The sequence below is a fragment of the Oncorhynchus mykiss genome, chromosome 26 (assembly GCF_013265735.2).
Source record: "Oncorhynchus mykiss isolate Arlee chromosome 26, USDA_OmykA_1.1, whole genome shotgun sequence".
NCBI lineage: Eukaryota > Metazoa > Chordata > Actinopteri > Salmoniformes > Salmonidae > Oncorhynchus > Oncorhynchus mykiss.
In genome coordinates, this window is record NC_048590.1 from 50,939,828 (window position 1) to 50,962,757 (window position 22,930).

At 45.7% G+C, this 22,930-nt stretch overlaps 1 protein-coding gene across 25 annotated transcripts in view; it reads left to right on the top strand.

Moving 5' to 3' along the window:
- The window catches only part of LOC110518959 (liprin-alpha-1), a 95,583-nt gene that overhangs the window by 38,652 nt on the left and 34,001 nt on the right, over positions 1-22,930 (top strand). For all 25 annotated transcript variants that reach the window (XM_036964295.1, XM_036964318.1, XM_036964317.1 and 22 more), the window contains 9 exons: positions 121-285; positions 390-464; positions 10,069-10,170; positions 10,659-10,880; positions 11,125-11,271; positions 15,233-15,367; positions 21,183-21,266; positions 21,590-21,721; positions 22,837-22,899. In XM_036964295.1, coding sequence (XP_036820190.1) covers positions 121-285; positions 390-464; positions 10,069-10,170; positions 10,659-10,880; positions 11,125-11,271; positions 15,233-15,367; positions 21,183-21,266; positions 21,590-21,721; positions 22,837-22,899 — 1,125 coding nt within the window. The remainder of the gene's footprint in view (positions 1-120; positions 286-389; positions 465-10,068; positions 10,171-10,658; positions 10,881-11,124; positions 11,272-15,232; positions 15,368-21,182; positions 21,267-21,589; positions 21,722-22,836; positions 22,900-22,930) is intronic.

Below are 22,930 nucleotides of genomic sequence, written 5' to 3' on the forward strand. Positions count from 1 at the left end.
GTGTGTGTGTGTGGCGTGAACAAGCTGTTTGAAACTTGTGTATTCTGTGATGACCGTAGCTTTTTCTGGAAAGTGTGTGTGTGTGTGTAACATCTGATGTGTGTTCTGTGATGACCGTAGCTTCTCCTGGAGCATCTGGAGTGTCTGGTGTCTCGTCATGAACGCAGTCTGAGGATGACGGTGGTGAAGAGGCAGGCCCAGTCTCCTGCCGGGGTCTCCAGCGAGGTAGAGGTCCTCAAGGCACTCAAGTCCCTGTTCGAACACCACAAAGCCCTGGACGAGAAGGTTGGTAGAGTGGAGGATATCGTCTGCCTGCTAATCTCTTCTTTTGTAGAGATGTAATGGCAAGTGTGTAAAATGATGGAGACTAATAATTGTCTGTTTTCCAGGTCAGGGAGAGACTGCGTGTGGCTTTAGAAAGATGCAGCCAACTGGAAGAACAGCTCACATCACAACACAAAGAGGTAAGCCTCATCGGACCACCCTGTGGTGACCCCGTGGTAACCCTGTGTACACACACATCTAAAAGTACAATCATGGAATTAAGATGTATATACTATTAGGACGAGCAATGTCGGAGTGGCATAGACGAAAAATACAGTAAGCTAATATACAATATATTCCTATGAAATGGGTAAAGCAGTATGTAAACATTATTAACGTGACCAGTGATTCCATGTCTATGAATATTGGGCAGCAGCCTCTAAGGTGCTGGGTTGAGTAACCGAGTGGTAGCCGGCTAGTGATGGCTATTTATAACAGTCTGTTGGCCTCCACCCTCTTGAAAGCCCTGCGGTAGCGGGCGGTGATACAGCCCGACAGGATGCTCTTAATTGTGCATCTGTGAAAGTTTGTGAGGGTTTTAGGTGTCAAGACAAATTTCTTCAGCCTCCTGAGGTTGAAGAGGCGCTGTTGCGCGTTCTTCACCACACTGTCTGTGTGGGTGGACCATTTCAGGATGTCAGTGACGAAGTCTGAAGAACTTGAAGCTTTTCAACTTCTCAACTGCGGTCCCGAAGATGTGGATAGGGGCGTGCTCCCTCTGCTGTTTCCTGAAGTCCACAATCAGCTCCTTAGTTTTGTTGAGGGAGAGGTTACCTGGTACCACACTCCGAGCCCTGACCTCCTCCCTGTCGGCTGTCTCATCGTTGTTGGTAATCAAGCTTACTACCGTTGTGTCGTCTGCAAACTTGAGGATTGAGTTGGAGGGGTGCTTGGCCACGCAGTTATGGGAGTACAGGAGGGGGCTGAGCATGCACCCTTTTGGGGCCCCAGTGTTGAGGTTTAGCGAAGAGGTGTTGTTTCTTATCTTCACCACCTAAGGGCGACCCGTCAGGAAGTCCAGGACCCAGTTGCACAGAGATGGGTTCAGTCCAAGGACCCTGAGCTTAGTGATGAGCTTGGAGGGTACTATGGTATTGAAGGATGAGCTATAGTCTATGAACAGCATTCTTGCATAAGTATTCCTCTTGTCCAGATGGGATAGGGCAGTGTGCAGTGCGATGGCGATTGCATCGTCTGTGGATCTATTGGGGGCGGTATGCAAATTGAAGAGGGTCTAGGGTGTCTGGTAAGGTAGAGGTGATGTGATCCTTAACTAGCCCCAAGCCTTAGTTCAGTTACCTTTTGCTTTATTGGGTACAGGAGCAATGGTGGACATCTTGAAGTAAGTGGGGACAGCAGACTGGGAAAGGGAGAGATTTAATATGTCCGTAAACACTCCAGCCAGCTGGTCTGCGCATGCTCTGAGGTCGCGGCTAGGGGGGCCGGAAGCCTTGCGAGGGCTAACAAGCTTAAATGTCTTACTCACGTCGGCCACGGAGAACGAGCCCCTACATTCCTTGGAAGTGGGCCACAATGGTGACACTGTGTGGTCCTCAAAGCGGGCCGCGATGGTGGCACTGTGTTATCCTCAAAGCGGGCCGCGATGGTGGCACTGTGTTATCCTCAAAGCGGGCCGCGTTGGTGACGCTGTGTTGTCCTCAAAGCGGGCCGCGTTGGTGGCACTGTGTTATCCTCAAAGTGGGCCGCGTTGGTGGCACTGTGTTATCCTCAAAGCGGGCCGCGATGGTGGCACTGTGTTATCCTCAAAGCGGGCCGCATTGGTGGCACTGTGTTGTCCTCAAAGTGGGCCACGATGGTGGCACTGTGTTGTCCTCAAAGTGGGCCGCGATGGTGGCACTGTGTTATCCTCAAAGCGGGCCGCGATGGTGGCACTGTGTTATCCTCAAAGCGGGCCGCGTTGGTGGCACTGTGTTATCCTCAAAGCGGGCCGCGTTGGTGACACTGTGTTGTCCTCAAAGCGGGCCGCGTTGGTGGCACTGTGTTATCCTCAAAGTGGGCCGCGATGGTGGCACTGTGTTATCCTCAAAGTGGGCCGCGATGGTGGCACTGTGTTATCCTCAAAGCGGGCCGCGATGGTGGCACTGTGTTATCCTCAAAGTGGGCCGCGTTGGTGGCACTGTGTTATCCTCAAAGCGGGCCGCGATGGTGGCACTGTGTTATCCTCAAAGTGGGCCGCGATGGTGGCACTGTGTTATCCTCAAAGTGGGCCGCGATGGTGGCACTGTGTTATCCTCAAAGTGGGCCGCGATGGTGGCACTGTGTTATCCTCAAAGTGGGCCGCGATGGTGGTACTGTGTTATCCTCAAAGCGGGCCGCGTTGGTGGCACTGTGTTATCCTCAAAGTGGGCCGCGATGGTGGCACTGTGTTATCCTCAGTGGGTGAAGAAGCTGTTTGTCTTTTCTGAGGAGCGAGACATCGGTGTCTCCGTGACGTGGCTCATCTTCCCTTTGTAATCAGTTGATTGTCTATCGACCCTGACACATCCATCTCATGTCTGATCCGTTGAATTGCGACTCCACTTTGTCTCTGTACTGACATTTTGCCTGTTTGTTTGCCTCGTGGAGGGATTCAACCATGTTCCCAGTCATCTTGCCAATGGCGACTCACTCTCGCCCGACAATCAGCAAATCGTATCCATGACAACAGTCCTCACTCGTTTTCCTGGGGGAATAAAAAACCAATCCATCTTGAATGACTATGGACCTTATGTCATCATCCCCATGTTTAACAAAGAAGAACAGGCTTCGTATGGTGATTACACAGTATCTAATGTTATTCTGTCTAGTGATTACACAGTATCTGTGATGTTATTCTGTCTAGTGATTACACAGTATCTGTGATGTTATACTGTCTAGTGGTTACACAGTATCTGTGATGTTATACTGTCTAGTGGTTACACAGTATCTGTGATGTTATACTGTCTAGTGGTTACACAGTATCTGTGATGTTATACTGTCTTGTGGTTACACAGTATCTGTGATGTTCTACTGTCTTGTGATTACACAGTATCTGTGATGTTATACTGTCTTGTGGTTACACAGTATCTGTGATGTTATACTGTCTAGTGATTACACAGTATCTGTGATGTTATACTGTCTTGTGGTTACACAGTATCTGTGATGTTATACTGTCTAGTGATTACACAGTATCTGTGATGTTATACTGTCTAGTGATTACACAGTATCTGTAATGTTGTCTAGTGATTACACAGTATCTGTAATGTTATACTGTCTAGTGGTTACACAGTATCTGTAATGTTATACTGTCTAGTGATATCACAGTATCTGTAATGTTGTCTAGTGATTACACAGTATCTGTAATGTTGTCTAGTGATTACACAGTATCTGTAATGTTGTCTAGTGATTACACAGTATCTGTAATGTTGTCTAGTGATTACACAGTATCTGTAATGTTGTCTAGTGATTACACAGTATCTGTAATGTTGTCTAGTGATTACACAGTATCTGTAATGTTGTCTTGTGGTTACACAGTATCTGTAATGTTGTCTTGTGGTTACACAGTATCTGTACTGTTATACTGTCTAGTGATTACACAGTATCTGTAATGTTATACTGTCTAGTGATTACACAGTATCTGTAATGTTGTCTTGTGGTTACACAGTATCTGTAATGTTATACTGTCTAGTGATTACACAGTATCTGTAATGTTATACTGTCTAGTGATTACACAGTATCTGTAATGTTATACTGTCTAGTGATTACACAGTATCTGTGATGTTATACTGTCTAGTGATTACACAGTATCTGTGATGTTATACTGTCTAGTGATTACACAGTATCTGTGATGTTATACTGTCTAGTGATTACACAGTATCTGTGATGTTATACTGTCTAGTGATTACACGGTATCTGTAATGTTGTCTTGTGATTACACAGTATCTGTAATGTTGTCTTGTGATTACACAGTATCTGTAATGTTATACTGTCTAGTGATTACACAGTATCTGTAATGTTATACTGTCTAGTGATTACACAGTATCTGTGATGTTATACTGTCTAGTGATTACACAGTATCTGTGATGTTATACTGTCTAGTGATTACACAGTATCTGTAATGTTATGCTATGCTGTCTAGTGATTACACAGTATCTGTGATGTTATACTGTCTAGTGATTACACAGTATCTGTAATGTTGTCTAGTGATTACACAGTATCTGTAATGTTGTCTAGTGATTACACAGTATCTGTAATGTTGTCTAGTGATTACACAGTATCTGTAATGTTGTCTTGTGGTTACACAGTATCTGTAATGTAATACTGTCTAGTGATTACAAAGTATCTGTGATGTTATACTGTCTAGTGATTACACAGTATCTGTGATGTTATACTGTCTAGTGATTACACAGTATATGTAATGTTGTCTAGTGATTACACAGTATCTGTAATGTTATACTGTCTAGTGGTTACACAGTATCTGTAATGTTGTCTAGTGATTACACAGTATCTGTAATGTTGTCTAGTGATTACACAGTATCTGTAATGTTGTCTAGTGATTACACAGTATCTGTAATGTTGTCTAGTGATTACACAGTATCTGTAATGTTGTCTAGTGATTACACAGTATCTGTAATGTTGTCTAGTGATTACACAGTATCTGTAATGTTATACTGTCTAGTGATTACACAGTATCTGATGTTATACTGTCTAGTGATTACACGGTATCTGTAATGTTGTCTTGTGATTACACAGTATATGTAATGTTATCTTGTGATTACACAGTATCTGTAATGTTATACTGTCTAGTGATTACACAGTATCTGTGATGTTATACTGTCTTGTGGTTACACAGTATCTGTAATGTTATACTGTCTAGTGATTACACAGTATCTGTAATGTTATACTGTCTAGTGATTACACAGTATCTGTAATGTTATACTGTCTAGTGATTACACAGTATCTGTGATGTTATACTGTCTAGTGATTACACAGTATCTGTGATGTTATACTGTCTAGTGATTACACAGTATCTGTAATGTTATGCTATGCTGTCTAGTGATTACACAGTATCTGTGATGTTATACTGTCTAGTGATTACACAGTATCTGTAATGTTGTCTAGTGATTACACAGTATCTGTAATGTTGTCTAGTGATTACACAGTATCTGTAATGTTGTCTAGTGATTACACAGTATCTGTAATGTTGTCTTGTGGTTACACAGTATCTGTAATGTAATACTGTCTAGTGATTACAAAGTATCTGTGATGTTATACTGTCTAGTGATTACACAGTATCTGTGATGTTATACTGTCTAGTGATTACACAGTATATGTAATGTTGTCTAGTGATTACACAGTATCTGTAATGTTATACTGTCTAGTGGTTACACAGTATCTGTAATGTTGTCTAGTGATTACACAGTATCTGTAATGTTGTCTAGTGATTACACAGTATCTGTAATGTTGTCTAGTGATTACACAGTATCTGTAATGTTGTCTAGTGATGTTGTCTAGTGATTACACAGTATCTGTAATGTTGTCTAGTGATTACACAGTATCTGTAATGTTGTCTAGTGATTACACAGTATCTGTAATGTTGTCTTGTGGTTACACAGTATCTGTAATGTTATACTGTCTAGTGATTACACAGTATCTGTAATGTTATACTGTCTAGTGATTACACAGTATCTGATGTTATACTGTCTAGTGATTACACGGTATCTGTAATGTTGTCTTGTGATTACACAGTATATGTAATGTTATCTTGTGATTACACAGTATCTGTAATGTTATACTGTCTAGTGATTACACAGTATCTGATGTTATACTGTCTAGTGATTACACAGTATCTGATGTTATACTGTCTAGTGATTACACAGTATCTGTGATGTTATACTGTCTAGTGATTACACGGTATCTATAATGTTGTCTTGTGATTACACAGTATCTGTACTGTTGTCTAGTGATTACACAGTATCTGTAATGTTGTCTAGTGATTACACAGTATCTGTAATGTTATACTGTCTAGTGATTACACAGTATCTGTGATGTTATACTGTCTAGTGATTACACAGTATCTGTAATGTTGTCTAGTGATTACAAAGTATCTGTAATGTTGTCTAGTGATTACAAAGTATCTGTAATGTTGTCTAGTGATTACACAGTATCTGTAATGTTGTCTAGTGATTACACAGTATCTGTAATGTTGTCTAGTTATTACACAGTATCTGTAATGTTGTCTTGTGGTTACACAGTATCTGTAATGTTATACTGTCTAGTGATTACACAGTATCTGTAATGTTGTCTAGTGATTACAAAGTATCTGTAATGTTGTCTAGTGATTACAAAGTATCTGTGATGTTATACTGTCTAGTGATTACACAGTATCTGTGATGTTATACTGTCTAGTGATTACACAGTATCTTTAATGTTGTCTAGTGATTACACAGTATCTGTAATGTTATACTGTCTAGTGGTTACACAGTATCTGTAATGTTATACTGTCTAGTGGTTACACAGTATCTGTAATGTTATACTGTCTAGTGATTACACAGTATCTGTAATGTTGTCTAGTGATTACACAGTATCTGTAATGTTGTCTAGTGATTACACAGTATCTGTAATGTTGTCTAGTGATTACACAGTATCTGTAATGTTGTCTTGTGGTTACACAGTATCTGTAATGTTATACTGTCTAGTGATTACACAGTATCTGTGATGTTATACTGTCTAGTGATTACACAGTATCTGTAATGTTATACTGTCTAGTGATTACACAGTATCTGTAATGTTATACTGTCTAGTGATTACACGGTATCTGTGATGTTATACTGTCTAGTGATTACACGGTATCTGTAATGTTGTCTAGTGATTACACAGTATCTGTAATGTTATACTGTCTAGTGATTACACAGTATCTGTGATGTTATACTGTCTAGTGATTACACAGTATCTGTAATGTTATGCTATGCTGTCTAGTGATTACACAGTATCTGTAATGTTGTCTAGTGATTACAAAGTATCTGTAATGTTGTCTAGTGATTACACAGTATCTGTAATGTTGTCTAGTGATTACACAGTATCTGTAATGTTGTCTAGTGATTACACAGTATCTGTAATGTTGTCTAGTGATTACACAGTATCTGTAATGTTGTCTAGTGATTACACAGTATCTGTAATGTTGTCTAGTGATTACACAGTATCTGTAATGTTGTCTAGTGATTACACAGTATCTGTAATGTTGTCTTGTGGTTACACAGTATCTGTAATGTTGTCTAGTGATTACACAGTATCTGTAATGTTATACTGTCTAGTGATTACACAGTATCTGTAATGTTGTCTAGTGATTACACAGTATATGTAATGTTGTCTAGTGATTACAAAGTATCTGTAATGTTGTCTAGTGATTACACAGTATCTGTAATGTTGTCTAGTGATTACAAAGTATCTGTAATGTTGTCTAGTGATTACACAGTATCTGTAATGTTGTCTAGTGATTACAAAGTATCTGTAATGTTGTCTAGTGATTACACAGTATCTGTGATGTTATAGGGACATGAGTCACACATTGATATGAGACTTATTAACTGAGAGCCTGATACTGGGACTCCACGAATGGACGTATACACACACACAGAATGCACAGCGCTCTCAGAGGAGATGAGTCGTGAGTGGGATTAGAATGGACAAAAGGGCTCGAGGATCATGGGAAAGTGGACTAGATTTCTCTCCTGTCCTCTACATCTCTCCTTTTGATTCTCTTCGTCTCAGAGAGTAGGGAATTAGCCTAGCAGTACACACACACACACACACACACACACACACACACACACACACACACACACACACACACACACACACACACACACACTTCTCTTACGCTTCTCCTTGTGTGTGTCAGCCTGCATGAATGTGTGCGAGTTGGGCATTTAACAGACACTATTATCCAAAGGGGCTTTAGTCATGTGTGAAATATGTTTTACGGGCTGCTGGTCCCGGGAATCAAACCCACTACCCTGGAGTTGCAAGCTCTACCGTCTGAGCTGTGAAAGATGGGGAGAGTGTGTCTGCCTGTCAGTGGAGGGATATATGCGTTTGTGTGGTTGGTCCCTGACCGGGGGCTGGCGGCACTAGAATAGTTGTGGTCAGGCTCACGGCCCAAACTGGACTCTTCCCTGGTGCTTCAGTCTCATGAGTTCACTCACTGTTTTTAAAATGGTGGCCAGACAACACACACAAGTACACACACACACACCAGGGGAGGCTGCTGAGGAGAGGACGGCTCATAATAATGTCTGGAACGGAGCGAATGGAATGGCATCAAAGTCAAGGAAACCATGGAAACCACGTGTTTGATGTATTTGAAACCATTCCACGGATTCCGCTCCAGCCATTACCACGAGCCTGTCCTCCCCAATTAAGGTGCCACCAACCTCCTGTGATACCCCCCACAGTTCAGCTGTACGTTTCAGTAGGAATCTTCTCTTGCCTCTAAAGCAATAGTGTGTGTGTGTGTGTGTGTGTGTGTCTACCTTTCAATGTCAGAGAGGGTCATCTGTATTTGGGGATTTGACAAAGTGGGATCAATGAATGAGTTAGCCTGCTAACTTTGAGAAGACTTCCGATCCGACTGTGGCGTCCCTTAGGGGGCTTTTTAACAGTGCTCTGATCAGACTGTGGAGTCCCTTAGGGGGCTTTTTAACAGTGCTCTGATCAGACTGTGAAGTCCCTTAGGGGGCTTTTTAACAGTGCTCTGATCAGACTGTGGAGTCCCTTAGGGGGCTTTTTAACAGTGCTCTGATCAGACTGTGGAGTCCCTTAGGGGGCTTTTTAACAGTGCTCTGATCAGACTGTGGAGTCCCTTAGGGGGCTTTTTAACAGTGCTCTGATCAGACTGTGGAGTCCCTTAGGGGGCTTTTTAACAGTACTCTGATCAGACTGTGGAGTCCCTTATACCCAGACTACACCGCTCGCGCGAGTGTTACAAAATAAATGTAGAAATCTATATTATTCAATTATTGGACCCACACTGCTCGCACGCGCCAATGAGCATCTGCGTTGCCATGGGCTAAAATATTAGTCAGTTCTAGTTGTGACTCAGATCGCGCTGCAAGTCCTGCCTCTACCATCTCCTCATTGGTTTATAGAAGCAGGTACCCACGTGCCATCTCATTGGTTATACCCATGTGGGTGACTGAAAGACTAATGAGGTCGGTGGCGGTAATGCACCTAATTTATGAAAGTTGCCAATCGCAATATAAAGTCAAGAGAAGAAAAGGCCTGGAAGTAGGAGAGATGACTAGAAACGATTCGGTTGACCGTTTTATGTGTGGATTAATTGTCGGAGTAGAGGACCTTGTGCATTTCAGGTAAAATAACAACTCAATGTTTATATCCCAGGACAAATTAGCTAGCAACAGCAAGCTAACTAGCTAAATTGCCATACATGTTTTAATGCTTTTCGACCTGTCCCCATATTCATGTAATTGGTTCAGTTTGTTTTGATATTTTAACCTGCGTGTCGTGATCGTGTTTGATGTGGGGGGGGTTACATTTATGCACCATGGCGCAGCCGGTTTGCGTTCCGTGATAGGAGTCTCTTTAACATGAACCCTTAGTTTTTTCTAATCATTAATGATGTGCTGCTGTTAGTGTCTGGGTACTGTTGTGTTTTTATTGGGTATTTATTGGTCTTCTATGTATTGGCTGGTCCAATCAAATGTCCCCAATTTGGGGTATTTAATAAAGTACTATCCTCTCTCCTAGATGTCTTACCTGAGAGAGCAGAACGTCCAGAAGAGGTCGCTAGGCGATGGAATGGAAGGGCTCAACCACAACTCTGAAAACACCCCGAGCACAAACGGCAAGGTAGGAAACCTTTTATCCAGAGAGACTTAGTCAGTGCATTTAAATACGGAAGATAAAACAACCACAAGCCTCGAAGGCTGCGTCCTGCAGCATTTCATATCTACTGTCCTCCTCTCTCAACTAGTCCCTAGTGGTCATCAGATGGCTCTCTGAGCCAGGAGGAGGACCAGGGGAAGGGTCAGGGGTTATAGGTCATGTCCGAGTTGTTTCTGTCTATATTTAAGGAACCTAAACCCTGTTTTGTCCCTAGCGGTCGTCAGATGGCTCTCTGAGCCAGGAGGAGGACCAGGGGAAGGGTCAGGGGTTATAGGTCATGTCCGAGTTGTTTCTGTCTATATTTAAGGAACCTAAACCCTGTTTTGTCCCTAGCGGTCGTCAGATGGCTCTCTGAGCCAGGAGGAGGACCAGAGGAAGGGTCAGGGGTTATAGGTCATGTCCGAGTTGTTTCTGTCTATATTTAAGGAACCTAAACCCTGTCTTGTCCCTAGCGGTCGTCAGATGGCTCTCTGAGCCAGGAGGAGGACCAGGGGAAGGTGGGGGAGCTGCAGGAGGTGGTGGCGAGACAGACGTCAGACCTGGGGCAGATGATGGAGCGCATGGCGGCCATGACGGGACGCATCAGCGAGCTGGAGGAGGACCTGGACACGGCACGCAAGGACCTCATCAAGAGTGAAGACGTGAACACACGCCTGCAGAGAGACATACGAGAGGTATGTACTGGATGTTAACGTTACGAACACGCCTGCAGAGAGACATACGAGAGGTATGTACTGGATGTTAACGTTACGAACACGCCTGCAGAGAGACATACGAGAGGTATGTACTGGATGGTAACATTACGAACACGCCTGCAGAGAGACATACGAGAGGTATGTGTGTATGTATACGGGTGTAGTGTGTGTGTGTGTGTGTGTGTGTGCTAAACGTATCCGTCTCTCTCTCTGTCCCGTCTAGTCTATGGCCCAGAAGGAGGACATAGAGGAGCGTATCGTCACCCTGGAGAAGAGGTACTTGGCAGCGCAGCGAGAGGCCACCTCCGTACACGACCTCAACGACAAGCTGGAGAACGAAGTGGCCAACAAGGAGTCCCTGTTCCGACAGGTCAGTACACACACACACACACATTGAACCAACAGCAAGATCAGAGCAGTCATACTGTACAGAGACTATACTAGCCCACCAGTAAGGAAGCCTACAGTATCTCAGGTCTACAGCCCACCAGTAAGGAAGCCTACAGTATCTCAGGTCTACATCCCACCAGTAAGGAAGCCTACAGTATCTCAGGTCTACAGCCTACCAGTAAGGAAGCCTACAGTATCTCAGGTCTACAGCCCACCAGTAAGGAAGCCTACAGTATCTCAGTTCTACAGCCTACCAGTAAGGAAGCCTACAGTATCTCAGTTCTACAGCCCACCAGTAGAAGCCTACAGTATCTCAGGTCTACAGCCCACCAGTAAGGAAGCCTACAGTATCTCAGGTCTACAGCCTACCAGTAAGGAAGCCTACAGTATCTCAGGTCTACAGCCCACCAGTAAGGAAGCCTACAGTATCTCAGGTCTACAGCCCACCAGTAAGAAAGCCTCAGTTGAGTTTTCCCACAGGGGTTTTTCAATTTTGGTTGTGTGTGTGTTTTGAGGATTTGTGTATTTGGGGGGTTAGTGCTCTTTCCGACAGCAGGATGAGCCTGCGGGGTCCTGGACCCCTTCTCGTGCATTCACAGACTGCCCAACGCAGCAGGCACATTCACTTCTCTCTCTGTTTTCTATCTGGTTTGCCTGCTCTTCTCTTGTATGTCCTCTTCCCCTCCCTTCTGTTTTCTTTCTTGCCTCGATCTCTTCTCTCTTTTTCTAATCTCTATTGGTGGTTTCTCTTTTATTCTGGGCCTCCATGCTGCCAGAACTGGGCCAGCACGCTGCTGGAGGGGAGAGGAGGGAGGGAGACGGCTAACAGAGAAAATAGCTAGCCTTGTTATAGCAGGGAGATTACATCCAGATTGGAGTTTATCAAGTCATCCACCAGGGCAACAAGACGGTACCTAAACACTATCATCCCCCAGGCCAACAAGACGGTGCCTAAACACTATCATCCCCCAGGCCAACAAGACGGTGCCTAAACACTATCATCCCCCAGGCCAACAAGACGGTGCCTAAACACTGTGTATCATCCCCCAGGGCAACAAGACGGTACCTAAACACTGTATCATCCCCCAGGCCAACAAGACGGTGCCTAAACACTGTGTATCATCCCCCAGGCCAACAAGACGGTACCTAAACACTGTGTATCATCCCCCAGGCCAACAAAACGGTACCTAAACACTGTGTATCATCCCCCAGGCCAACAAGACGGTACCTAAACACTGTGTATCATCCCCCAGGCCAACAAGACGGTACCTAAACACTGTGTATCATCCCCCAGGGCAACAAGACTGTACCTAAACACTGTGTATCATCCCCCAGGCCAACAAGACTGTACCTAAACACTGTGTATCATCCCCCAGGGCAACAAAACGGTACCTAAACACTGTGTATCATCCCCCAGGCCAACAAGACGGTGCCTAAACACTGTGTATCATCCCCCAGGCCAACAAGACGGTACCTAAACACTGTGTATCATCCCCCAGGCCAACAAGACGGTGCCTAAACACTGTGTATCATCCCCCAGGCCAACAAGACGGTACCTAAACACTGTGTATCATCCCCCAGGCCAACAAAACGGTACCTAAACACTGTGTATCATCCCCCAGGCCAACAAGACGGTACCTAAACACTGTATATCATCCCCCAGGCCAACAAGATGGTACCTAAACACTGTGTATCATCCCCCAGGGCAACAAGACTGTACCTAAACACTGTATCATCCCCCAGGCCAACAAGACTGTACCTAAACACTGTGTATCATCCCCCAGGGCAACAAAACGGTACCTAAACACTGTGTATCATCCCCCAGGGCAACAAGACGGTGCCTAAACACTGTGTATCATCCCCCAGGCCAACAAGACGGTGCCTAAACACTGTGTATCATCCCCCAGGGCAACAAGACGGTGCCTAAACACTGTATCATCCCCCAGGCCAACAAGATGGTACCTAAACACTGTGTATCATCCCCCAGGCCAACAAGATGGTACCTAAACACTGTATCATCCCCCAGGCCAACAAGACGGTACCTAAACACTGTGTATCATCCCCCAGGCCAACAAGATGGTACCTAAACACTGTATCATCCCCCAGGCCAACAAGACGGTACCTAAACACTGTGTATCATCCCCCAGGCCAACAAGATGGTACCTAAACACTGTATCATCCCCCAGGCCAACAAGACGGTACCTAAACACTGTATCATCCCCCAGGCCAACAAGACTGTACCTAAAAACTGTGTAATGTGTTTGATCTACAGACTGAGGAGAGGAACCGTTGTAATGTATTGATTAATATGATTGATCTACAGACTGAGGAGAGGAACCGTTGTAATGTATTGATTAATGTGATTGATTGTGTTTGATCTACAGACTGAGGAGAGGAACCGTTGTAATGTATTGATTAATATGATTGATTAATGTGTTTGATCTACAGACTGAGGAGAGGAACCGTTGTAATGTATTGATTAATGTGTTTGATCTACAGACTGAGGAGAGGAACCGTTGTAATGTGTTGATTAATGTGTTTGATCTACAGACTGAGGAGAGGAACCGTTGTAATGTATTGATTAATATGATTGATTAATGTGTTTGATCTACAGACGGAGGAGAGGAACCGTTGTAATGTATTGATTAATGTGTTTGATCTACAGACGGAGGAGAGGAACCGTTGTAATGTATTGATTAATATGATTGATTATTGTGTTTGATCTACAGACTGAGGAGAGGAACCGTTGTAATGTATTGATTAATATGATTGATTAATGTGTTTGATCTACAGACTGAGGAGAGGAACCGTTGTAATGTATTGATTAATATGATTGATTATTGTGTTTGATCTACAGACTGAGGAGAGGAACCGTTGTAATGTATTGATTATTGTGTTTGATCTACAGACTGAGGAGAGGAACCGTTGTAATGTATTGATTATTGTGTTTGATCTACAGACTGAGGAGAGGAACCGTTGTAATGTATTGATTAATGTGTTTGATCTACAGACTGAGGAGAGGAACCGTTGTAATGTATTGATTATTGTGTTTGATCTACAGACTGAGGAGAGGAACCGTTGTAATGTATTGATTATTGTGTTTGATCTACAGACTGAGGAGAGGAACCGTTGTAATGTATTGATTAATATGATTGATCTACAGACTGAGGAGAGGAACCGTTGTAATGTGTTGATTAATGTGTTTGATCTACAGACTGAGGAGAGGAACCGTTGTAATGTATTGATTATTGTGTTTGATCTACAGACTGAGGAGAGGAACCGTTGTAATGTGTTGATTAATGTGTTTGATCTACAGACTGAGGAGAGGAACCGTTGTAATGTATTGATTAATGTGTTTGATCTACAGACTGAGGAGAGGAACCGTTGTAATGTATTGATTAATGTGTTTGATCTACAGACTGAGGAGAGGAACCGTTGTAATGTGTTGATTAATGTGTTTGATCTACAGACTGAGGAGAGGAACCGTTGTAATGTATTGATTAATGTGTTTGATCTACAGACTGAGGAGAGGAACCGTTGTAATGTGTTGATTAATGTGTTTGATCTACAGACTGAGGAGAGGAACCGTTGTAATGTATTGATTATTGTGTTTGATCTACAGACTGAGGAGAGGAACCGTTGTAATGTATTGATTATTGTGTTTGATCTACAGACTGAGGAGAGGAACCGTTGTAATGTATTGATTATTGTGTTTGATCTACAGACTGAGGAGAGGAACCGTTGTAATGTATTGATTATTGTGTTTGATCTACAGACTGAGGAGAGGAACCGTTGTAATGTATTGATTATTGTGTTTGATCTACAGACTGAGGAGAGGAACCGTTGTAATGTATTGATTATTGTGTTTGATCTACAGACTGAGGAGAGGAACCGTTGTAATGTATTGATTAATATGATTGATTATTGTGTTTGATCTACAGACTGAGGAGAGGAACAGGCAGCTGCAGGAGCGTTTAGAGCTGGCTGAGCAGAAGCTGCAGCAGACCATCAGGAAGGCGGAGACTCTGCCCGAGGTGGAGGCGGAGCTAGCCCAGAGGGTGGCGGCCCTCACCAAGGTCAGTCCCGCCTCCACGCCGTCAAACATCATGCCTCCTGAGAGAGACTCCTCCATTTCTCATCCCCCCCCCCGTGCGTGCTTGTGTGTGTGTGTACACGTGCTTCGTTCCTCTAACTTTCTCACATCATTATTCAGGATTCATTCATGATTATCCATAATCGCGGTAGCATCCACGTTTTTAAATATAGAACTGTTTAGAAACATATTCGGTTCCTATTTACAATAAAAGTGACACAATACGTAGTTCACAATTCAGTTTCTTATTGGGGCAAAAAACCTAATCTGAAACACAACCTTAAACGAACTTAAAATGCATCCAACAAGTTTGTAGAGTCACCAGCTGGATGTATTCAGTGCCAGGAATATGGGACCAAATACTAACCTTTGGATGACTTTAGTACACTAGAAGGGAATTTGTGAAAATACTTACTGAAGAGAAATAAAACATGTTCAAATGGGGAGACTATATACAGGGCATTTAGAAAGTATTCAGACCCCTTGACCTTTTCCACATTTTATTACGTTACAGCCTTATTCTAAAATAGATTTAAATATATATTTTTCCCCCTGATCAATCTACACACAATACCCCATAATGACAAAGCAAAAAAAAATGTTTTTTTGCCATTAGCCATAAACTGAAAAAACTTATTTACATTAGTATTCAGACCCTTTGCTATGAGACTCGTGATTGAGCTCTGGTGCATCCTGTTTCCATTGATCATCCTTGAGATGTTTCTACAACTTGATTGGAGTCCACCTTTTGGTAAATTTAATTGATTGGACATGATTTGGAAAGGCACACACCTGTCTATTTAAGGTCCCACATTTGACAAGACATGTCAGAGCAAAAACCAAGAATTGAGGTCAAAGGAATTGACCGTAGAGCTCCGAGACAGGATTGTGTCGAGGCACAGATCTGGGGAAGGATACCAAAAAACATGTCTCTTTCCTCTCTTCCTTTTAACTCTTTAAGAGGCAGAGAGTTCAGTGTAGAACCTGTCACTGCCACACCGCCCAGCTACCTCCACCTAAACGCCCAGCTACCTCCACCTAAACGCCCAGCTACCTCCACTTAACCGCCCAGCTACCTCCACTTAACCGCCCAGCTACCTCCACTTAACCGCCCAGCTACCTCCACTTAACCGCCCAGCTACCTCCACTTAACCGCCTAGCTACCTCCACCCAAACGCCCAGCTACCTCCACCCAACCGCCCAGCTACCTCCACTTAACCGCCCAGCTACCTCCACTTAACCGCCCAGCTACCTCCACTTAACCGCCCAGCTACCTCCACTTAACCGCCCAGCTACCTCCACCTAACCGCCCAGCTACCTCCACCCAACCGCCCAGCTACCTCCACTTAACCGCCCAGCTACCTCCACTTAACCGCCCAGCTACCTCCACCTAACCGCCCAGCTACCTCCACCTAACCGCCCAGCTACCTCCACCTAACCGCCCAGCTACCTCCACCCAACCGCCCAGCTACCTCCACCCAACCGCCCAGCTACCTCCACTTAACCGCCCAGCTACCTCCACCCAACCTCCCAGCTACCTCCACCCAACCTCCCAGCTACCTCCACCCAACCTCCCAGCTACCTCCACCCAACCTCCCAGCTACCTCCACCCAACCTCCCAGCTACCTCCACCCAACCTCCCAGCTACCTCCACCTAACCGCCCAGCTACCTCCACCTAAACGCCCAGCTACCTCCACCTAACCGCCCAGCTACCTCCACCTAACCGCCCAGCTACCTCCACCCAACCGCCCAGCTACCTCCACCTAACCGCCCAGCTACCTCCACCTAACCGCCCAGCTACCTCCACCCAACCGCCCAGCTACCTCCACCCAACCGCCCAGCTACCTCCACCCAACCGCCCAGCTACCTCCACCTAACCGCCTAGCTACCTCCACCCAACCTCCCAGCTACCTCCACCCAACCTCCCAGCTACCTCCACCCAACCGCCCATCTACCTCCACCTAAACGCCCAGCTACCTCCACCTAACCGCCCAGCTACCTCCACCCAACCGCCCAGCTACCTCCACCCAACCGCCCAGCTACCTCCACCCAACCGCCCAGCTACCTCCACCCAACCGCCCAGCTACCTCCACCCAACCGCCCAGCTACCTCCACCCAACCGCCCAGCTACCTCCACCCAACCGCCCAGCTACCTCCACCCAACCGCCCTGCTACCTCCACCCAACCGCCCAGCTACCTCCACCTAAACGCCCAGCTACCTCCACCCAGCCCTCTAGCTACCTCCACCCACCCAACCACCCAGCCCTCTAGCTACCTCCACCCACCCAACCACCCAGCTACCTCCACCCACCCAGCCCTCTAGCTACCTCCGCCCACGAACCCAACCACCCAGCCCTCTAGCTACCTCCACCCAGCTACCTCCACCCAGCTACCTCCACCCAACCACCCAGCTACCTCCACCCAACCACCCAGCTACCTCCACCCAGCTACCTCCACCCAACCACCCAGCTACCTCCACCCAACCACCCAGCTACCTCCACCCACCCAGCTACCTCCACTCACCCACCCAGCTACCTCCACCACTTATCATCCTCCAGTCTCTTGTTATTGTCATTAAGTCCTGTCTAGGAATCTCTGCTGAAGTCCTGTCTGTCCTCTGTCTTTAGTCCTGTCTGTCCTCTGTCTTTAGTCCTGTCGGCCGGTCCGCCGTCTTTAGTCCTGCCGGCCGGTCCGCGGTCTTTAGTCCTGCCGGCCGGTCCGCGATCTTTAGTCCTGCCGGCCGGTCCGCGGTCTTTAGTCCTGCCGGCCGGTCCGCGGTCTTTAGCTGCACTAAAACTCTATTCCCTCTTGTCCTAAAGTACCTCCTGCTCTCTCTCTTGCTCTCATCTCTCACACTGTCGTCTTCTCCTCTCTGTTCCTCCTTTGGCCTGTCCTCAACCTTTACCTCCCCCTCCCCCCCAACCCCCCCTAGCCTGACGCCTTGTGCTCTAAGGACGCCAAGACACAGAGGAAGGTAGAATGGCTACAATCACCCCTAAACCTCCCCCTATACCCTCACACCCCAGCCCCATCTCTTACCCCCGCCCAGTGGTCTAACTCTGCCTGCCTAGCTTGGTACTGCTGATCTATGTTTAAAGTCTATTTCTGTGCACAACTCCCCTCCCCCATCCTTTAAAAATAGTTTATGATCTAACAAAAACAGGAAGTGCTACTTAATTCCCTCCCCCCTGATGGGGGGCATCAGGATTTTAGAATAGTGCCCGGACACTAAGGAGACCCCTTTCTCCAGAATAATTCTGTTCTCCAAACTCACCCTTTTTATTTTAATGTTTAAATGTTCTTGTTTACATTGGACCACCCCACACTGGATTGTTACAGTATACTTCCCTTTAGCTACAGTACACTTCCCTTTAGCTACAGTACACTTCCCTTTAGCTACAGTATACTTCCCTTTAGCTACAGTACACTTCCCTTTAGCTACAGTACACTTCCCTTTAGCCACAGTACACTTCCCTTTAGCTACAGTACACTTCCCTTTAGCTACAGTACACTTCCCTTTAGCTACAGTACACTTCCCTTTAGCTACAGTACACTTCCCTTTAGCTACAGTACACTTCCCTTTAGCTACAGTACACTTCCCTTTAGCTACAGTACACTTCCCTTTAGCTACAGTACACTTCCCTTTAGCTACAGTACACTTCCCTTTAGCTACAGTACACTTCCCTTTAGCTACAGTACACTTCCCTTTAGCTACAGTACACTTCCCTTTAGCTACAGTACACTTCCCTTTAGCTACAGTACACTTCCCTTTAGCTACAGTACACTTCCCTTTAGCTACAGTACACTTTCCTTTAGCTACAGTACACTTTCCTTTAGCTACAGTACACTTCCCTTTAGCCACAGTACACTTCCCTTTAGCTACAGTACACTTCCCTTTAGCTACAGTACACTTCCCTTTAGCTACAGTACACTTCCCTTTAGCTACAGTATACTTCCCTTTAGCTACAGTACACTTCCCTTTAGCTACAGTATACTTCCCTTTAGCTACAGTACACTTCCCTTTAGCTACAGTACACTTCCCTTTAGCTACAGTACACTTCCCTTTAGCTACAGTACACTTCCCTTTAGCTACAGTACACTTCCCTTTAGCTACAGTACACTTCCCTTTAGCTACAGTATACTTCCCTTTAGCTACAGTATACTTCCCTTTAGCTACAGTATACTTCCCTTTAGCTACAGTACACTTCCCTTTAGCTACAGTACACTTCCCTTTAGCTACAGTACAAATCCCTTTAGCTACAGTACACTTCCCTTTAGCTACAGTACACTTCCCTTTAGCTACAGTACACTTCCCTTTAGCTACAGTACACTTCCCTTTAGCTACAGTACACTTCCCTTTAGCTACAGTACACTTCCCTTTAGCTACAGTACACTTCCCTTTAGCTACAGTACACTTCCCTTTAGCTACAGTACACTTCCCTTTAGCTACAGTACACTTCCCTTTAGCTACAGTATACATCCCTTTAGCTACAGTATACATCCCTTTAGCTACAGTACACTTCCCTTTAGCTACAGTACACTTCCCTTTAGCTACAGTACACTTCCCTTTAGCTACAGTACACTTCCCTTTAGCTACAGTACACTTCCCTTTAGCTACAGTACACTTCCCTTCAGCTACAGTACACTTCCCTTTAGCTACAGTACACTTCCCTTTAGCTACAGTACACTTCCCTTTAGCTACAGTATACTTCCCTTTAGCTACAGTATACTTCCCTTTAGCTACAGTACACTTCCCTTTAGCTACAGTACACTTCCCTTTAGCTACAATATACTTCCCTTTAGCTACAGTACACTTCCCTTTAGCCACTAACTCTCTCCCCTTTCCACATGTGTCTAAGCACATTGTAGAGCCATTAACATGACAACAGTTTCCCCTTCTTCCCCCCCTCAGATCCCCTTGTTTCTAGTCTGTGTATTCCGTCTGGAATGTAGTCATGGTGCTTTTATGGGGCTTGGCTGTACTGCTACTGTCCCTGTCCCCTGTCTCTGCTGGTGCATGGCTGCTACTGGCTGACTGTACTGCTCTGTGTCCCCTGTCTCTGCTGCTACTGGCTGGCTGTACTGCTCTGTGTCCCTGTCCCCCGTCTCTGCTGGTGCATGGCTGATACATGGCTGCTACTGGCTGGCTGTACTGCTCTGTGTCCCTGTCCCCCGTCTCTGCTGGTGCATGGCTGATACATGGCTGCTACTGGCTGCCTGTACTGATGTGTCCCCTGTCTCTGCTGGTGCATGGCTGCTACTGGTTGTACTGATGTGTCCCCTGTCTCTGCTGGTGCATGGCTGCTACTGGTTGTACTGATGTGTCCCCTGTCTCTGCTGGTGCATGGCTGCTACTGGTTGGCTGCAGTTGGTTGGTGTCTGGTTCTTGGTGCTGGTGTTTGTGGGTAGATGGGCACCTCAACCCCCCATAACCCCTAACATGAACCTATATGGTACTAAACCTCTGACTGGGCCTTTTCAGTTCCCATCCTTCTCCAGGGTCATTTGTATTGATCTGAAAGAAGCTACACACCTAGCCAGCCCTCTTCAACTTCTCCAGTCCTCTTACACCTAGCCAGCCCTCTTCAACTTCTCCAGTCCTCTTACACCTAGCCAGCCCTCTTCAACTTCTCCAGTCCTCTTACACCTAGCCAGTCCTCTTCAACTTCTCCAGTCCTCTTACACCGACCCAGCCCTCTCAGATCTGTACAAATTCCTAAAGGGTGGAGGTTAGGGAATGTTTTTTTGGTTGTTTTTTTTTGCAAGTATGAGGTGTTTGACTCTGTCTGTCCCGCAGGCGGAGGAGCGTCATGGCAACGTGGAGGAGAGGGTGAGGCAGATGGAGGCTCAGCTGGAGGAGAAGAACCAGGAACTGCTCAGGGTGAGACAAGATAGGGTCAAAGGTCGTCTGGCTGGCAGTCAGTCAGTCTGTGTTGTTGGGGCAGAAATTGTTTACAGATGTAGTCATTGGACTGTCTTCATTTAGCATTGTACCTTCATTGTAGACAATATATTCATTCTCATTCAAATAAGTCAGTGAAGATTTTACCTCATATAACTGAAAGATCCATTAATTAACAGAAAATGGAAAGAAAACAATTTAAAATGTGTGTTGTGAAATGTTTCCTGTCATAAAGGAAGCGGTAGTTTTTCCTGCTCTGCCTGGGAGCTCTTCTGATTAGCGTGTGTGTTTGTGTTGTGAAGGCGCGCCAGAGGGAGAAGATGAACGAGGAGCACAACAGGCGTCTGTCGGAGACGGTGGACAAGCTGCTGTCAGAGTCCAACGAGAGGCTACAGCTTCACCTCAAGGAGAGGATGTCTGCCCTAGAGGACAAGGTGGGTGGGATAGGTTACAGCTGATGTCTGCCCTAGAGGACAAGGTGGGTGGGTTAGGTTACAGCTTCACCTCAAGGAGAGGATGTCTGCCCTAGAGGACAGGTGGGTGGGTTAGGTTACAGCTGATGTCTGCCCTAGAGGACAAGGTGGGTGGGTTAGGTTACAGCTTCACCTCAAGGAGAGGATGTCTGCCCTAGAGGACAGGTGGGTGGGTTAGGTTACAGCTGATGTCTGCCCTAGAGGACAAGGTGGGTGGGTTAGGTTACAGCTTCACCTCAAGGAGAGGATGTCTGCCCTAGAGGACAGGTGGGTGGGTTAGGTTACAGCTGATGTCTGCCCTAGAGGACAAGGTGGGTGGGTTAGGCTACAGCTTCACCTCAAGGAGAGGATGTCTGCCCTAGAGGACAGGTGGGTGGGTTAGGTTACAGCTGATGTCTGCCCTAGAGGACAAGGTGGGTGGGTTAGGTTACAGCTTCACCTCAAGGAGAGGATGTCTGCCCTAGAGGACAGGTGGGTGGGTTAGGTTACAGCTGATGTCTGCCCTAGAGGACAAGGTGGGTGGGTTAGGTTACAGCTTCACCTCAAGGAGAGGATGTCTGCCCTAGAGGACAGGTGGGTGGGTTAGGTTACAGCTGATGTCTGCCCTAGAGGACAAGGTGGGTGGGACATGCTAAATGGCATGTCATTATATCCGTACCTCTGTAGCTGAACCAATCTGGGACAATGCTGTGGTCATTATCTATAGCTGAACCAATCTGGGACAATGCTGTGGTCATTATCTATAGCTGAGACAATGCTGTGGTCATTATCTATAGCTGAGACAATGTTGTGGTCATTATCTATAGCTGAACCAATCTGGGACAATGCTTGTGGTCATTATCTATAGCTGAACCAAGCTGAGACAATGCTGTGGTCATTATCTTTTGCTGAGACAATGCTGTGGTCATTATCTATAGCTGAGACAGTGCTGTGGTCATTATCTATAGCTGAGACAATGCTGTGGGCATTATCTATAGCTGAACCAATCTGGGACAATTCTGTGGTCATTATCTATAGCTGAACCAATCTGGGACAATGCTGTGCTGATTGTCCATGTGCTGTGTGTCCTCCACCAGAACGGCCTGATCAGAGATCTGGAGCACAGTAAGAAGCTGGTTGAGGAAACACACCATGAGAAGGTAAGGACTGTTGACTCTGGCTGCTGTCTCC